Source organism: Perissodus microlepis, chromosome 9, assembly GCF_051167445.1.
Source record: "Perissodus microlepis isolate ML-2025 ecotype Zambia chromosome 9, ASM5116744v1, whole genome shotgun sequence".
Taxonomy (NCBI): domain Eukaryota; kingdom Metazoa; phylum Chordata; class Actinopteri; order Cichliformes; family Cichlidae; genus Perissodus; species Perissodus microlepis.
The window spans coordinates 29,300,986-29,317,302 of NC_140469.1; the positions used below are offsets into that span (position 1 = coordinate 29,300,986).

A 16,317-nucleotide genomic window follows, 5' to 3' on the forward strand; every position below is an offset into this window, starting at 1 on the left:
TGGATTATCTTTTTTTGATTTTGTTCCTGACCCCAGAATCAGCTTCTGCATTATTTAACCTCCTAAGACCCGAGCTCTTTCACAGCATGCATTTTTGCTGTTTGGGCTGATTGGGACCTGATGAATGTAAAAGAATTTTTTTCTTTTTTACCTGATTTTTGTTTCTGAGAAAAATGAGATCCACATACGAGGACATTCGCTTTAAGTTTCGATAGAACAGTGGCAGTGTCCTTGTAAGTGGATATCAGGTCCTTGTAGAGCAAAATTTAGTATTTTGGTTTGGCAACCCAAAATGTCATGTCCACATATGTGGACACCAGATCGTAGGAGGTTAAAACAGATTCAAACTTCCTGTTGGGGTTTTCAGCCTTCAGCATGAAAATGATTTTGATGGAGATTTTTAAACCACTGACTTCTGGATTATAGCAGCATCAGAACCACAAAAACTATCAAATCTGCAAAGCTTTTAACTAAAGGGAAAGGTTAATGATTTTCATTAACGCCAGCTGCGGCCTCAAGGCTGGAGCTGAACAAAACACCCTGATAACGACTGTGTTTAGACTGTTCCCCCCATTCCATGCAAGGCCACCTGGGTTGGCTGGAAGACTGTTTACTTAGCCTGGCAGGGCAAAGGACACTGTCTCAGCTGAACTCTGGACACACACACACACACACTGATATGCACACACTGATCCCCCCTCCTTTTCCAAATGCCTTCGACGCTTGTGCCCTACCGGGGAAGATGGCAGTCGACTGGACCAGCGCAGACACGCTGCAGGACCGGATGCGCTGTCTACAGCGGCTCTCTCCTACCCTTTACCCGCCCCTGTTGCTTGTCTTGTGTTTCTATGGTGTATTGATAGTCATGTGCTTTTTGTGCTGAGGTGTTTTTTCTGTTATCAAACTGTTCTCCCACTAGGAGCTCAGTCTGAGTGGAGTTTTTTTTCTCCCTCTCTTACCTCATGTTATGTATTTTTGTTGTTTTTTTCCTATCAGCCTACCTTTCTGACATGTCTCCCCAATGTGATGTTTGTGTAAAGTTGGTCAGAAGGTTCCTTTGTAAGTGCGCATGTGCCATTAGCGTGCTGCCTGCTGTAACCCTAATTTCCTTCGGGATTAATAAAGTATTCTGATTCTGATTCTGATTTTATTGGCACACAATCTTCATCTTTTAGCTGCTCCTTTTGGGGTCACACAACCCATCAATACATCCATGAATCCTCTCTGTGGTCATCCTCTTTTCCTCCTGCCTGTCAGTTCCAGCTATCCACTATCTTCACTCTCCATCCTCTGCACATGTTCAAACCTTCTCAGCCTCATCTCTCTGACTTTGTCTCCGGCCTGAGCTGTCCCTCTGAAAAATCATAACATCTCCAGGTTGGCCTCCCCCACTTTGTCTCCAAGCCAAACATCACAGCAGGTCTCACCACCATCCTAAACCTTTCCATTCACTCTTGCTGCTATGATTCTGTCACAAATCACCCCTGAAGCTCGTCTCCAGCCACTCCACCTTGCCCGCACTCTCTTCTTCACCCATCTTGTGCACTGTTAGCTGCTTTGGATGGTTGGCTGACTTTATTCGACTGACTTTCCAGGCTGACTTCCGCCTGCTCCCTACTCTTACAACGTCATCTGCAAACATCATATTCTGCAGAGATTCCTGCCTGACCTCATCGTTTTGATATATAATCTGTTTCATTTGTCTGTTGTTAGCAATCTAAAGTTTGTGTGAAGGTAGGTACCAAAAACAGCTCGAAGGGATTTAGTTTGGATGAAAATCGGGTCAAGGTCACGGCAAATATGAAAATCAGTAACAACCTTATATTACCCACAGTTTTCTATTGTCTGATCAGTTCACAACAATATAGTAGGCTTTGGTGGACATGAGTACCCAGGTTGGCGAAGCTTTTGACCTTGACCTTCATTGTAAAAACCTGAATCAAAGTTAACCTTGAAAAAAAAAATCAATATCATATGAAAAGGGCATAAAGAGAGCTGTACAAAACTATACAAAAACACCCCAGGGCATCACAATGATGCCATAATGTCACTGTATTATATTAAAAACATCATAGAACATCAAAGTTTAGTATAGCCCTTGCCCTTCGGAGATTTGCGCTCTCTGAGTACGTTTGTGTTTGAGAATCTGCCACAACTAAAACACAGACTAAAGAGGGAATGGAAAACATTCCCCTCATAAAAGTCCAGCAGCCAGTCTTCTCCCTTCACATACATTTGCAGACTGTTGTAAACAGTGATAAACATAGTTGTGTCCATGTTTATCAAAAATAAATGCAATAAAGTAAAATAAGTATAACTTTTAATACAAAATTAGAAAATAAAATTACATAACATAACAAAATATTAATTTCAACAAAGCTATTATTATTTGTTTTAGTCTGTTGATATTTTGTTTTATTTTCCTAAACTACAAGAAACGACTTATTTAAACTATTATTGATTATTTCTTCACTTTAATTTGATTTTTAATTACAATAATAAAATATTCCAGCTACAATAAATAAATAAATAAAGTATCTCTATCGTAAATATGGTAAAATGGTTTTCATTAAAGTTGAAACTGTAACGGTGTGGCTGATATTTAGCACATATTTTTAAGAGGCTTTAAACCGTCTTATTTTGAAAGGCCCGTGGCGGAAGTGTTGAGCTCAGGTTTTTTTGGCGGATCTTTGGGAGCAAAAGTCCACACAGTCTCTTTATTTACAGTGTTTAACGGAAAGAGTAGCACGCAGCTGGCGTTTGGTTAAATTTAGCGTCAGATAGGATTGTAATCTCGGTTTGTAATCTGTTATTTGGTCGTATTTTGGTGCGTTTATCCTTGTTTTAGCTAGCGTTGTTAGCCGTTGGTTGGCCTGTCGCGCGTCGCGGTCAAAGGTAAGAGAACTGCGTAGCATTAGCTGCTAACCAGCGTTATCCTTGTTTAGTTTAGGAAACATGTGTGATGAATGCAAGATGCTGTTTTTGATGCTCTTTAAAGCAAAAAGCTCCTCATACGGAAACAGAGCTGTGGTTTGTGTAACATTAAAGAAGAAGGGGCGGTGTTCGATTTATCGGTATTGCCCCTTAAAGCACCGCTGACCCTGATGTTCCTGGTGATCAGTGAGTTAATTAAATGTCTTAGTTTGTAGAAAATATTCAGGTTGGTGTCATGTGAGACCTGCAGGCATTTATCCAGTCTGAAAACCTACATTACAGATGGTTTGTATGAGTAATCGATTAATGCAGTGGATACTGGTTAACTTTATTTTTGATGGGAGTAGTTAATGCATGATTATAATATTTAAGATGGGAGCCCTACTAATGTTAACTTAAGCTTGTTTAGCTTATGCAGAGTAACGTTAAAAGATCTTATTTTTATATAGCTGTGGTAGCAGTTAGACTTTTAATAACTTTGTCAAATCTATTTTGCTGAGCTAGTGTTTCCTGAGTTACACGATTTTAAAATAGTTTGGCTCATATCTGTATATTAGAAACAGAGTATACATACTATGGTGGAAAGTGTCAGGGGTCGGCCCACCTCTGTCCAGTTGTTCTACACCAGTGCGATGTTTTTGCTGAACCTTATTAGGTTGTTGTAAGCGTATGTGTCCATTATTTTAATAACCACGTTTCTTTGAACTTTTTTAAATTATGCCTGCAGTGAAGTTTAAGCCCGGTTCAAGCTTTCTTGCAGAAACGATTGTTGAAAGGCTGAGTTTTGTCCTCTTGAGCACCTGCTGCAGAGTTGACTGTAAAATTGGGTGTTTTCCCGGCACTCTTGATGTTGTAATAAAATGCTGTTCTTTCCTTTAAGGTTGACAAAATGTCAATACCACGGTCTCGATCACCACATTACAGGTAAATACGCTGCACTAACTGTACTTTTATTATACATCCATTCTAGCGTGTGACTGTAGTGTTTGGTTACTTGGGGAATATTTTATATCGTCTGGTGTTCCCACGGGGTCATTTTTAGGACCACTGCTGTTTAACTTGTCAAGAGGCACAGTTATGTTTACCTGTCTCCACCCTTGTGTACGCACAAGACAAACTGATGCGATCACTGGTGCTGAAGCTGAGAGTGGAAATTTCAGTTGCTGACCTTATTTTTCAAAGTCGGCTCTAACTGTGCTGTTGTTCTGTTTTCTATCATCTAAAAGTATTGAAAAGGTTTGGAGCTTTCTGTTGCATAAGGTCGATGAAAATCTGACCTGTACTTTTTTTCCCACTTGACTGTGTGGAGATACAGAAATTATTTGACTGCTACAATATATCCTTTATCATTAACATTGCATTAAACTGTTTATTAAAGCTACTGGCATCATATTAACCTTTTTAGTACAGGTGCAGCTATAATCATTGTATACACATTTTATGTTGTGCTCGTGAAGAATTGATGCTCAGTCTATTTAAGGTTTCAAGCTTTGTGAGCGCGATGTCTTCACAATCTATTGTGTAAGTGACTTGGAGCAACAGAAGGTTAAAACAGCATTCACGCTTACAGACATATATGATTTAAACATAGGCCAGGCCGAAGGCCAGGAATTCATTTAGCTTCTAACTGCATTTGAGCTTGACTGGTAACAAGTGACAGAAGACAGGTCAAGAAAAGGACAAGCCCACAGAGACCATCTGGGCCTGAAACTAATTGCCATGTATGGAAGGTGTGATAGAAAGAGGAACGTCTTTGTCTGTTTTTAGATATTTAAGATATCTAAAATTGTTGCATTTGATGTTCATTTGACGCATGAAGGTGCGTTAACCCTGACATTATAAAAGTATTCTCAAGTGTATTCTTAGAGGAAGATCTATGCTGATGTGTTGCAGTGTACATCTTCCCAGGCATGTGCTCAATAAATCATCGTTTGACTGAACTCTTCTGGGCCAGTGTTGGTTTTGTTCCTTGCCTCAATATTTCGAATCGGGACTACTGCAATGCTCTGTTCACGGGAACATTGCAAAGCACCGTAACCAACTTTATCTGGCAGAGTTCTTAGAAGAAAAAAAATCTGACCATGTCACAGCTGCACTGAGGTCATTATTTTGGCTTCCAATTAGCCTTAAAATTGGTTTTAAAATTTGAAAAGTTGATTTTAATGTCCTGTATGGTGTGAAACCTTAATATTTCTCAGACAGTTTTATATTTTATAATTTAAATAGTTCTGACACGCTATCATCTGTTATTGGGTGTACTCCAACACAGCTAAACTCACAAGTGTTCAATTTCTACTAATTTTATTGATTTTAAGTTACTGTTCTTGTCATTTTTACTGGTATATTGTTGTTTTTCATTACATCATTATTTTTAGAAATTAATCAGATTTTTTAAAACTGGTAATTGCAGTCCTTATTGTTTTGAATATACAGTGGAACCCCGACTTACGAAATTAATTTGTTCCAGAGGGTCTTTCGTAAGTCAAAATTTTCGTAAGTCGAAGCACCTTTTTCCATTGCCTTTTGAGTGAGGCGATGCTGGCTGAAGATGAAGTTCTTGGTGGAGGAGGAGGTGGCGGAGGTTGAAGAAAGCATATGTATGCATACACACGTACGTGTACATGTACATGACATGGGATTTAATTAAAAAAAAAAAAAATTTCTATTTCATCTATTTCGTTACGCGGGCATTCGTAAGCCAGGGTTCCACTGTACTTATTTGCTTATTTTCTTACACTATCTTGCTAGTGTTCTAGATTGTACTTCCAAGTGAAGTTATGCTTCACAAAAATTGATTTAAAATTATTTTCTAGATGCTGATGTATTAATTCCGGTGCTATCTGTTTCTAAAATGATATATATATTTTTTTTTCCATGTTCACTTTTTCAGGAGGTTGCCATTGGAGGAACCTGGCTTTGATCCACACAGACCAAGTGGAGATCTGGATGGGATTTCTATGGACAGAAGGGAACGCTTTCGGAAAGGTTCTGAAGAAATCAGGGAGAACTTCAGTGAAGACATGTATCCAGAAGGGCAGAGGAGAGCCCCTCCATTCACAGATGACCATCGATTTGAACGTCAGCCTTACAAAGACCGGGAGGAGTTTCACCACAGGAGGTTATCACCCCGCCATGATGTACGCTATGAAGAATGGAGGTTTCCCCCAGTGAGAGATGGAGGATTTGATGGAGATAGGAGAAGAGAAGGGTTTAGAGAGGAATTCCAGAATTTTGAAAACAGGAGTCGGTCGCCTCCGAGGTTCACGAGGGAAAGGTTGCCACCGACACCGAGGTCTAATTCAGACCAGAGGGATTCGGGGATGGGCTGGAAGAGAGAGGAGCAGGTCAGGGATCGGTGGAGGTTCACAGACCTCAGTTCCAGTTTGAGGTCTGACGACCAAAGAGTTGGAGGAGATGGGGAAAGAGGAAGGAGATTCACTCAAGGTCCTAATAGAAGCAGACAAAGGGAGAACCCACATCATGAGAGGGGCCTCCCTTTTAAAAGACAACGAAGAGAAATGGATGACGTCAATCATCCTGGGTAAATTTTAAGCAAAATGCTTTGCAGCACTATCGGGAAATGAAGAACGTAGAAGATTCCTATCTTCTAATTTTCTGTAGCGCAAATTTCCTCACTGTTCATCTTCATGCCTTAATTTCACTAATGCACTACTCTAGTGTTAAATATTGCATGGCTTATAGTTTCTTACCTTCTTTCTGAGAAATGTAAAGTTCTTTTTGTCTTATTTTGACCTCTTTTCATTATTTGTGTTATCAGTGATAATACATTAATGATTCATTTAGGTTTGATTATTTCCAGTCTGAATTTAAAAGTGAAGATGTTGAACCGCCTCCTCTTATGCCACCACAGGTCCAGGAATGAGAAGGACTTTGGGGAAAAGGGTTACTCAATGGAAGGAACCAGACATGAGTTTGGTGAAGACACTCGGGGAAACCTCCCCCACGGAGACGGTCGGTACTCGGGGCCACTTGTCATTGAACACGATCATGGCATCCGAGACAATAGAAAGCTGCCACGATGGGAAAGGTTTGATGACCACAGGGATCTCAAGCCTGAGTTTGATCGACAGAGGAAGCCCCGTCCAGGGGGCTCCTCCGAGGAGCTTTTTAGGAAGACGGGAACCAGGTTGGATGATCAGGAAGATCCACGAGAACACCGTTATCAAGGTAATTCGGGGGAATCAAACTATTATGAAACTAGGAGAAGCCCTGTGCTTCAGGACAGGTCAAATGCAGCAAGATATGGTGTTCAAGGTGGCCCCATGAATCACAGGGGGAGAGGTGCCACTCAGCCAGCAAGAAGGAGGTACAACCCAAATCAAAGCGGACGGCCAGGACAACCAAGAAATCACCCACGCTTACAGCAGGCCTCCCAGGGATACCAAGATCTTCCTCGCGAAGAGCAGAGACAAGGGTTCCACCCCGTTAGGGAAGATTATGACGATGACACTGAAGATGAGCCCAACTGGGCAGAAAAAGACAAACTTCAACAGTGGGACCAGGAAAGGCCTAGAAGTCTGGAACGGCCCCCAGGGAGGGATTTGGACCCTAAAATGCCCCATTTGAGGCAGCAGGGATGGAGCAATCAGAAAGCCAATAATATGACGGTTTTAACAGAGGAAACGCTAACCATCAAGGTGGACATGAGTCGGCCCATAAACCAGAACAGGTAGAGTATTTTTTTAATCTTATCAAGGGTGAGGGGTGAAAGTTCACACTTTCTTTTCATGATCTTGTGAAGAAGAAAAAAAACCTATGAAGCTGCTACATGGAGTTTGAAGACTGGCGCTGAAAAAAGCACAAATAATTTCATGTCATCTGATATTAAAATTGATTTTGGATGAAATTGATCTGAATACTGGCAGATTCAAAACCAGTACTGGAAATGTGTTCCCTTATGGGGAATTAAAGGGTCTACCCAATCATATGTGCCGTTACCTCATACGGCTGGGATGCTTCATAGAAGTTTCTCCAAGGAGTCCATGTTCATTTAAAGTGGAAGTCACTCTCATGAATACTTGTGGACTGCAGGACACCTCAAGGAAAACAAAAGGAACTTCCAACTCCATGATGATGTTAGTCCCGAACCGAATATGGCCTTTATTTTAGGAAGCATGGTGCTGATGCGGAGTCTTCATTTGTGCTTTTCAGAATTCACCTGGAAGAAAATTTGCAACAAACTTGTTTCATTGAATTCAAGTTCCAGTCGCACAAATAAAGGAGTCAATTTTGCACTTGATTTATTTTTTTAATGCGTTGAGTTAAATTGTGTAGATGAATCCAAAGGACCTGTTATTTGGTAATGAAGATGACTGAATCCTAATTTATCCCTTTTGAGGATGGAAAGGTGCAATTTCTACCCCCAACTCTGGATGATGTTTGATTTGAAACTGCTTTAAGAGGCATATTTACCTTAAATCTACAACATTGTTGGTTTTTACTGATTGATGGACTTTGAAAGCTGAATGTGGGATACAAGACATAGTACTGACAGGATTCGATCAGCAGATGCAACTCCTGTGGGCGCTGGCAATCAAACATGTTTTTCAGGAGGATCTCAGACCGTGTCAGACTATAAAGTCTAAAGAAGAGTTTGCTACTGAAACCTACATTGAACCATGTTTTCTAAAATCAAAAAAAGAGTGATGTGCACCCTCCAAACACCACCTCTCACTCCGTCATCACTTGGTAATATGGTGTCTTCGGTGTGATGATAACATAAAGAGAGTTTTTGCTTCTTCTTTCTTTTGGAGCTGCTTGGAAATGAAAAATGATCCTCAGTGAATTTAGGATTTTCCTCGTATGTGCATTTCAGGACACAGTCAGTGACATCTGGACTAATGCTGTTGCTACTGGAAGAGGAAATATCTGTTCTTTCTCTTGTTTTGAAAGGGAAGTTGAGCAAAGCTGGCAGTAACTGATGGTACTACTAAAAGTAAACATGGAAACTCTGATATGCGCTGTGATAAACCACACACCTTGTTGTCTGAATGCCAGACAGGAAGTTCACTACAGCAAGCAAAAGAAGAAGATGATGATCTGAAGGCTCTGCCATGGAGAAAATGTTGGGAAGCCATAAAATGAGACATTTTGCAGGAAGACGAGAAGACTTGGCAGCCACTGTTGGGCCACATACCAGAGATGACATTTAGAAATCAATGAGAAACCTGTGTGCACCAATCAGTTATGGGAAGAAGGAGAGACAGTGAATGGAGTCCTGCTCAGAAAGTGCATGCTGCGAGTGAGTTTTGGCCATTTCATGTTGGTATACGCACAATCTTATTGGAAAGCGTGCCGAGGATCCAGATGCAAGGAATCGTCCAAGTAAAGGCAGGCACAAGCAAGTCCCTGTTTTGTGCAGCGAGCCACTGGAGTCTGATGGATCATGAAAAGAGTTCAACTTCACGGCCTAAACATTAGTTACAGGCTTTTTGAGGAGGAGACTAATGACGTGAATATCATCAACCAGCTAAAATAAAGGATTCACCATCATCATCATCACAGAAGATAACTGGGGAAAATGCACCTTCATTAACGCTTTGAAAAGATGGCGACGAAGCTATAAACCTGAATAAATTAGGAGCTGGAGCATTTCAAAGCAGCAAACATAAAAGGATGATTTATTCTGACGAAAACTGAAGTGAAATTGTCCTTAGTTTAAGAAGAGAAAATAAATCCAGGAACATAATCTTCAGTGGTGACAGCAGAGAATTATTGGCCTTGTCAATGGTTTCAGAAGAAGACATCAGTAATCACTATTGTTGAAAGGAAAAATGGACTCCATATACAGAAAGATCACTAATCTGGATAACTGGAAACCTTCAATCACATCTGTTACCAAGAGGTTAATCAGCATCGTCCTTCGACAGTGCTTTGAAAAGGAAGCTTCTAAAAGAAGTAATCGTCAGGAGGAGGATACGAATTTAAAGATTGTGAACAATCGGACATTTCTGTGTCGTTCCTCTTGAACCGTGACAGGACTGGAGAATCCAGCAGACAAGCGGATCAGATATATGAACTAAGAGTCGAAGGTTTCGTACGAGAAAAGAAGTGTGAACTTTCGCCCCAAGCTTTAACTCACCTGCCAGTTATATAAAAATAAATAAAAAAATAAAAGCGTATATTGGGCTTCTCTGGCTTCTCCTTTAAGCCTTTTTAAATATCCATTAAAATGAATAAAATTGGTGTGATTCTCTGTGCGCTTAAGGGTGAAAACCTTCCTTTTTATTCAACCAAATAAAAGGCTCTAGTTACTGTAAGCATTGTGATTTGTGGGACTCGTTAAAGGTAAGTTTACTGGGTAAGGTAACGACTTTTTTACTTAAGTGTGATTGGTACAGAAAGGAGTGTACATTTAAGATCCATCTTGCATTAAATAAGGATGTAAACATATTGTAGAAACTAAATATTAAAATGGCATTAAAGCTAATTTTCAGTGAATTAAGCCATGCTAAACAAACGCAGATTTCCTGGCCACAAGGATCATTTATCATGTGTTTATTCATTGTGTTGGTATCAATCTCCCTCTTTTCTTCCTCGTCCTGCAGCCCGCTGTGTTATTCCTCAGACAGGCAGCTCTCTTTAGATCTGGTCAATGTTGGTCGCCAGCGTCTGGACTTCCTGCCCATGCTGGAGCACTCCGGCACATATCAGGAGACCGCCATGCACACTGGGACGTTTGCCCAGGAGATTATCACACTCGTACACCTTGTCAAAGGTTAGTACTGCATGTTGCACACGGGGCCTGCTGATATTTTCTGACAAAACAACAAAAACTAGGTCCAAGGATGTGCGGCACAGTGTTTGTGGCAATAGATTTTGGTAGGTGAGGTTATTGCACTCCTTGTCTTCCTCCTAAAACTAGTTGGAGGCTACACAGTCTTAGGCACCCACAGGTGGTCTTTGCATTGCTCTGCAGCATCAGCCAGGTTAGGCTACCAGTACATGAAACAGTTCTCCATGTGGTGCAGGGTCTGGTTAAAGTAAACCGCCCAGCTCACGTCAGATCTCCGGAGCCGAACCAGTCTGACTCTGGGATGAAATGCAGCTCTACTGGGAGCTTACTTTGTCTTCTTAGACATTAGCAGGACTTGCTGGTTAGCAGCAACTAAACTTTCAAAATAAGAGTAACGGGATTCTGTTGTTCTTTTGGACAGAGTAAAATTACAAAAAAAAGGATTAAAAAAAAAGAATAAAATATAAATAAAAGGCATCGAGCAGCATTGATGTGCGTGTAATCATATAGAAGAAAAGTGAGCTAAGAAGTACAAATAGTCGTACAATTGGTGTGTTTTAAGTGTGTGGTCTGCATTTACAGAGCAGTATTTCAGAGGGGATGGGATCACCCTGAATCAGCGCTTCTCAGCTCCACAAGAAGGCAGTTTTTCTGAAGAAGAGATGGAGGAGCTGACGTCAGACGAGGGATTCGAGTCAAACCAGTAGGTGGACAGGCATGAAGTTTGTTTTACCTGCCGAAGTAAAGTGATGGTGAAAGTATTACATAAATTATAAGAAATATCTTCTTTTTTTTTTTACAGACGCCTTAAAAATGACTCTAAAATCTTTTCTCTTGGCTTTCTCCTTCTTGTCTGCAGAGGTTTCAGTTTGGATATGAACTCGCTGCTCAGTGACGACAAGCCTCTGTTCTTCTCGAGACCAACACAGGTAAAAAAAGAAAAGAGAAATAAAGAAATGCACTCGATACTAGAGACTATTGGGAGCTCTGGTTATGACTGATTCATTAATCCTTTGGTAAATTGACCTCAGGGCGTGAGGCTGCAGCCGGTGCGAGGTCCGGGTGACCTGAGGCACGACCTGGAAAGGAGGCGACAGGAGAAACTGGAAGGGGTTAAAGTTACAATAGCTGGGAGCACTATGTCACAGCGCCCCCTGGGTGCATGCAGGTGGGTTTTAACCTAAGTCTTCTTATCAATCACTTGACAATGTTTCTGTAGATGCTGTTTTTGGCAGAATATATTCATGTGCAATCATCAGAAGGGCAATCTTTCTTAGATTAGGTGCAAGGAGGTAGTCCTTGTTACGTGGACCCTCCAGAGCACAAAGAGGACTCTGGTCACGAGCGTAGCAAGGAGTGAGATCATTACTGGAGAGCTGAATGGACATCATGATGTTAGTTGTTGGTTTTTGTCCTCTAGTCACATGATGGATGGCATGCGCATGTACTTTTTAGGTTGATTAAACATCTGTGCAGCAGGTCAAAGTACAGTCTGCTTATGGGGAAACATCCCTGCACCCCCAAATTATGGCAAAAAACAAAAATAAACAAATGTGAGTGAAGTCAGTAAACATTTCTTTGGATCTGAGCTCCACGAATCAATAACTCATAAGATAATGTTGTAAAAACATGGTCCAAGCTCCACCAGTAGCTCTGATTTCACGCTGCAGCCCACTGCACTGAGTTTCTGTTGTTTACACTCTGAACTTGGTTTTAAATTTTTATTGGCATAATTATATTACAACGTTGCTGTTGTAGCCTGTAAGAGCATAAAAATGGTCCCGTTTTAACAAAGAGTAAAATGGATTTGTTTAGCTTGGAGTTGAATGTCTTTGAGTCACTCAAAGAACTCTTCAAAATAAAATGACCTCAGTTTGTCACAAACAGCATGAGACAAAGAAAACATGTGAAGAAGTCAAACAGGAAGTGAGCTCCCAGTGAGCCAGGCTTTATTTATTAAGCTGATTTTTGGTATTCAAGGTGTTTTACCTGTGGTCATGTCATGTGACCTGACCTGCAGTAGGGCTTTTATTCTTTTTCATCAGTGGCTCAGTGGGATGATAATGGATAGCTCCACCTTTAGCAGGCTGCACCTGGTGTCTGAAATAAGAGTCGACGCATGTATTAAAAAGATGTTTGTTTGCCTCCAGATGTTTTCTGCACATTGACATTTGACTCACTGTTGTGTTAATATAACTGTCATACTGTACCAGCTGCACTTTAAAACAACCACCGTGGGCCAACATGCTGTACAGAGGAGTAAACACATAAAAACAGCAACGAAAAAGACCAAAAATAAATAGAATACAATAAAATCAACACGTCAAAAGCCAAAGAGAAGATGTGGAGAAAGAGATTTAAAAAGGTTTGTGTTAGTCGGCCTGATGTCCCAGGCCAAGGAACGTATTTGTGGTGGTGGTGAACGCCAAACTCCATCAGCTCAGTGTTTTTATCGTAATGTTAAAGGTTGAGGGCCATCCAGGCTTCAATGTCTTTAGGACACTTGAGTACAGTCAAGCACAATATCCTTCACAGTTTTAAAAAACTGAAGTAAAGTTTATTTTATTCTTGTCACTAACTGATTAAATAGTTTTAAAATGTGTTGTTTTTGGTTTTTTTGTCAGTGAGTCAGTAATGGGATACAGTGACAAGATGCCTCATATGGACCACAGGAGACGAGATGGAAGCACGGTGAGCATTAAGAGCCGGGTTACAGCGAGTCTCACCTGGCTTAGTCATGTGACACGTTTGGTGATGACTTCCTGAAAAGGTCAAAGTGGGCGTGTCCCAATCCAGGGACTTCATCCTTTGAACGCTTGAAGTCTGAGGCTGTTAAATGGGACGGTCTAGCTTACGATGTGCTGCTCAAGTTGCTTAGAGATCCTTATACTTTCCACCAGAAGGGCTTTAAAAAGCAAAGGAAGGGATGAAATGAATTTAGTTTTGTATTTTATTTATTTTTTTTACATTTACTGATTTTTTTTTTATTTTTTTTTTGCCATGTTAAGTATCTTAAGCTGGGAGACCACAGGTCTGTAAAAACATGATTAGCTGATATGTTTAACCCTTTAAAGCCGGTCGGAGCGGGCACGCTCCGTTTTGCGCAACTATTTTTAAATCCCGGTAGCACTGCAACCACGTAAGCTAGCGCAATAATGGTTTTTGCATATGAAACCGGAGGAGTTGTACTTACATCTTATGCCATCAGCTTGTCCTAGGTCAGGGTTTCCTTCCACATATAGCTTTGCAAAAACTGCATAAAAAGCGCTTGCAGCAACAAAAACATAATATTCCAGAAACACGCTTTGCCGATCCGATCAGCTGTTCATAACACTTCCTACGTCGGAACAGACATCAGCGCAAACTATCGCATGTCTGCCATTACCTGCCTGAAACCGGAAGTGACGTCATTTTCGTGGAAATGTAGTTTTTTTTACCTTCAGGGTTTTTTCTGTGTCGTTTCTGGGATGCTTAGAACTCATATTGCACTGCTGGAAATAGTTTATTTTGATGCATATGCTGTTTTTTTGCAAATTTGCATCATAATATTTATTTTCGTTTTTCCTGCAGTATATAAAAATTGGTGTATTTCAAAAATAAAACCATAAATTTCCTGTGGTGGGAAACTATTTTGTGCAACTTTTTTGTATTTACAGTTTTGAGGGATAAGCCTCTTAAATTTCTCTAACTAGAAATATATGTTAAAAAACAAAAATGACTTAAATTTTTTTTGTAGTTTATTGCACTTTTTTGCAATTTATGTAATTACAATGCACTTAATGCAGACATATTATTATAATTTGGGGTATAATGGTTGTATTGATGTATAGCAACTTGAAATGCTCCCACAAATGGCTCCACAGCATGTAAAAATATAATATAAGCTCTGGCGGACTTGGTTCTGTGTTAGGTCTTAAAGGGATAACTAAAACCTTAGAGCAGTGAAATGTGTCCCTGTTTCAAATACAGAGCTTCAGTAAAGATTCAGGGCGCATATTTCTGTTTCATATAATTTCAAATCTCCATCTCAAAGACAATTTTTACAGTGTCTATATGGAGGTATTGTATATACAAGACACAAAATTGTTCTTTTAATATATTGGCGCCACTGTGTTTGTCTTATATGACTAAAAAGAAAATTCACAAGCTATAAAAGTTTCATGTAATCGTCCCTTGAAGGACGCCGTCCCTGAACTGGGTCACAGCCAGTGACTTGGGTCTTTTTCTGCTCCACAGGGACCGAGGAGAGGAGCTCTGAACAGGCTGAACGCAGGCGCCCAACACGGGAACAGTCGCTTCGGCTTTCAGAAACAGAACTTCCGCAACAGCTCTGCAGGTAAATTTAACAAGATGGCTAAAAGAAATGAAAAGTGACAAGTGACTGATCCTCCTCACTGCTCATATTCTCAGGGCTTAAGGTCGTCTGACACTGATGGTCATTTCTGTGGTGAATAAATATTGTTGTTTTTAACCAAAACCACTCACCAGCTCTCATGTTAAAAACATATAAGAGAAAAAAGTTTTCTTTTAAAAAGATCACCTTTTTCCTTCCGTACAGCATGTGTGCTCGTGTTGCTGTCACCAGCAGAAGCTCCTCCCTCTTTAACCCCACCTCTGTCTTTATTCTGACTGCCTCCACCTGGAGCTGGTTGCAAAGCTGCTGAAAGGCAGACGTCACAGCCGCGGCTCGCTGCTATCTGAGGCTGGCTGTGACACATTTAGTCGGCTTTATTTGGTTTGTCCCCGTTGTGTAACGGACCTTAAGCTCCTCCCCTTCTCCCTGCCTGTCTAAGGCGCTCGGTTAGTGGGATATTCCCTCTGAACTTTACCCTGCTGACACATTTTAATCAAAGGTGGTTTCCTCACCCGCCCACACAGATCAGCTTCCTGGATCTCGTCCAATCCAGTCTTCTCGCCTCGTCTCTTTCCAGTTCGACCAGTTAAATCCTTGTTTTTTTTGTTTATTCTTCACCCCCCTGTTAGCCTGGAGTTTCTTTCCTTTTTTTGTCTGACCTCATCTCTTTGTCCCCACCTCCACAGGTCCAAACTGGTGACCGGGCTCCTCGAGTGGTTTCCGTTGGCATTTATAAAACCAGCCGTTCTCGGGCCGACCTGCGTCCATGGTAACATGTCGGATGTGAAGAGGCCTCTGCTGTGGCGGTGTTTTTGCGACGGACGCAGCAGACTGAGAGATGAAGTAGAAAAATGTGAAATGCTGATTCGTGCAGCGCTGGTCTGTGTTTGCACCTGTTATTTTGCTTCTTCTCCCTCATAATTTGATTTTAAACCATTTCAAAATGTCTTCGTGTTGTTGGTGAAAGTCTGAGAGTTTCCTCACGAACAGGCTCGTTTTTACCCGTCCCTGAAAGTCTGTTTGTAATGAACATTTCTGTGTTTTGGTGACAGGTTTTGTTCTTTGTCCTTGTTCTGTGTACACAGTTCACGCTGCTCGCTGAGCGGTGCTGAACAAATAAAACGTTTGTTTTTAAATCGTGTCTGTCGCTTGATTTTAAAAGTTACATTTGATTTCTGAGGGAACCCGTACGCAGAAAAACACATTTGAGTCGTTGGGAGTTTTTGAAAGCGTTCAAACTTGTTGAGAAGGAAAAACGAGTTAAACTGTGCTT

General features: G+C 40.9%; 1 protein-coding gene across 1 annotated transcript; it reads left to right on the forward strand.

The window, feature by feature from the left end:
* Window positions 1-2,641: 2,641 nt before the first annotated feature.
* LOC146380746 (uncharacterized) lies at window positions 2,642-16,180 on the forward strand. The gene is made up of 11 exons (XM_084940026.1): window positions 2,642-2,895; window positions 3,815-3,858; window positions 5,825-6,475; window positions 6,806-7,624; window positions 10,503-10,672; window positions 11,273-11,393; window positions 11,550-11,619; window positions 11,722-11,858; window positions 13,315-13,381; window positions 14,927-15,026; window positions 15,731-16,180. The coding sequence occupies exons 2-11, from the start codon at window positions 3,824-3,826 to the stop codon at window positions 15,742-15,744; spliced, it is 2,184 nt and encodes a 727-aa protein (XP_084796152.1). The 5' UTR covers window positions 2,642-2,895; window positions 3,815-3,823; the 3' UTR covers window positions 15,745-16,180.
* Window positions 16,181-16,317: the final 137 nt, after the last annotated feature.

Bases quoted from the DNA above. Each gene is read 5' to 3' on its own strand.
- LOC146380746 (XM_084940026.1), top strand. From the start codon at position 3,824: ATGTCAATACCACGGTCTCGATCACCACATTACAG. The intron at 11,859-13,314 runs GTGGGTTTTAAC...TTTTTTTGTCAG, and splicing joins CGCCCCCTGGGTGCATGCAG to TGAGTCAGTAATGGGATACA. The intron at 13,382-14,926 runs GTGAGCATTAAG...TCTGCTCCACAG, and splicing joins GGAGACGAGATGGAAGCACG to GGACCGAGGAGAGGAGCTCT.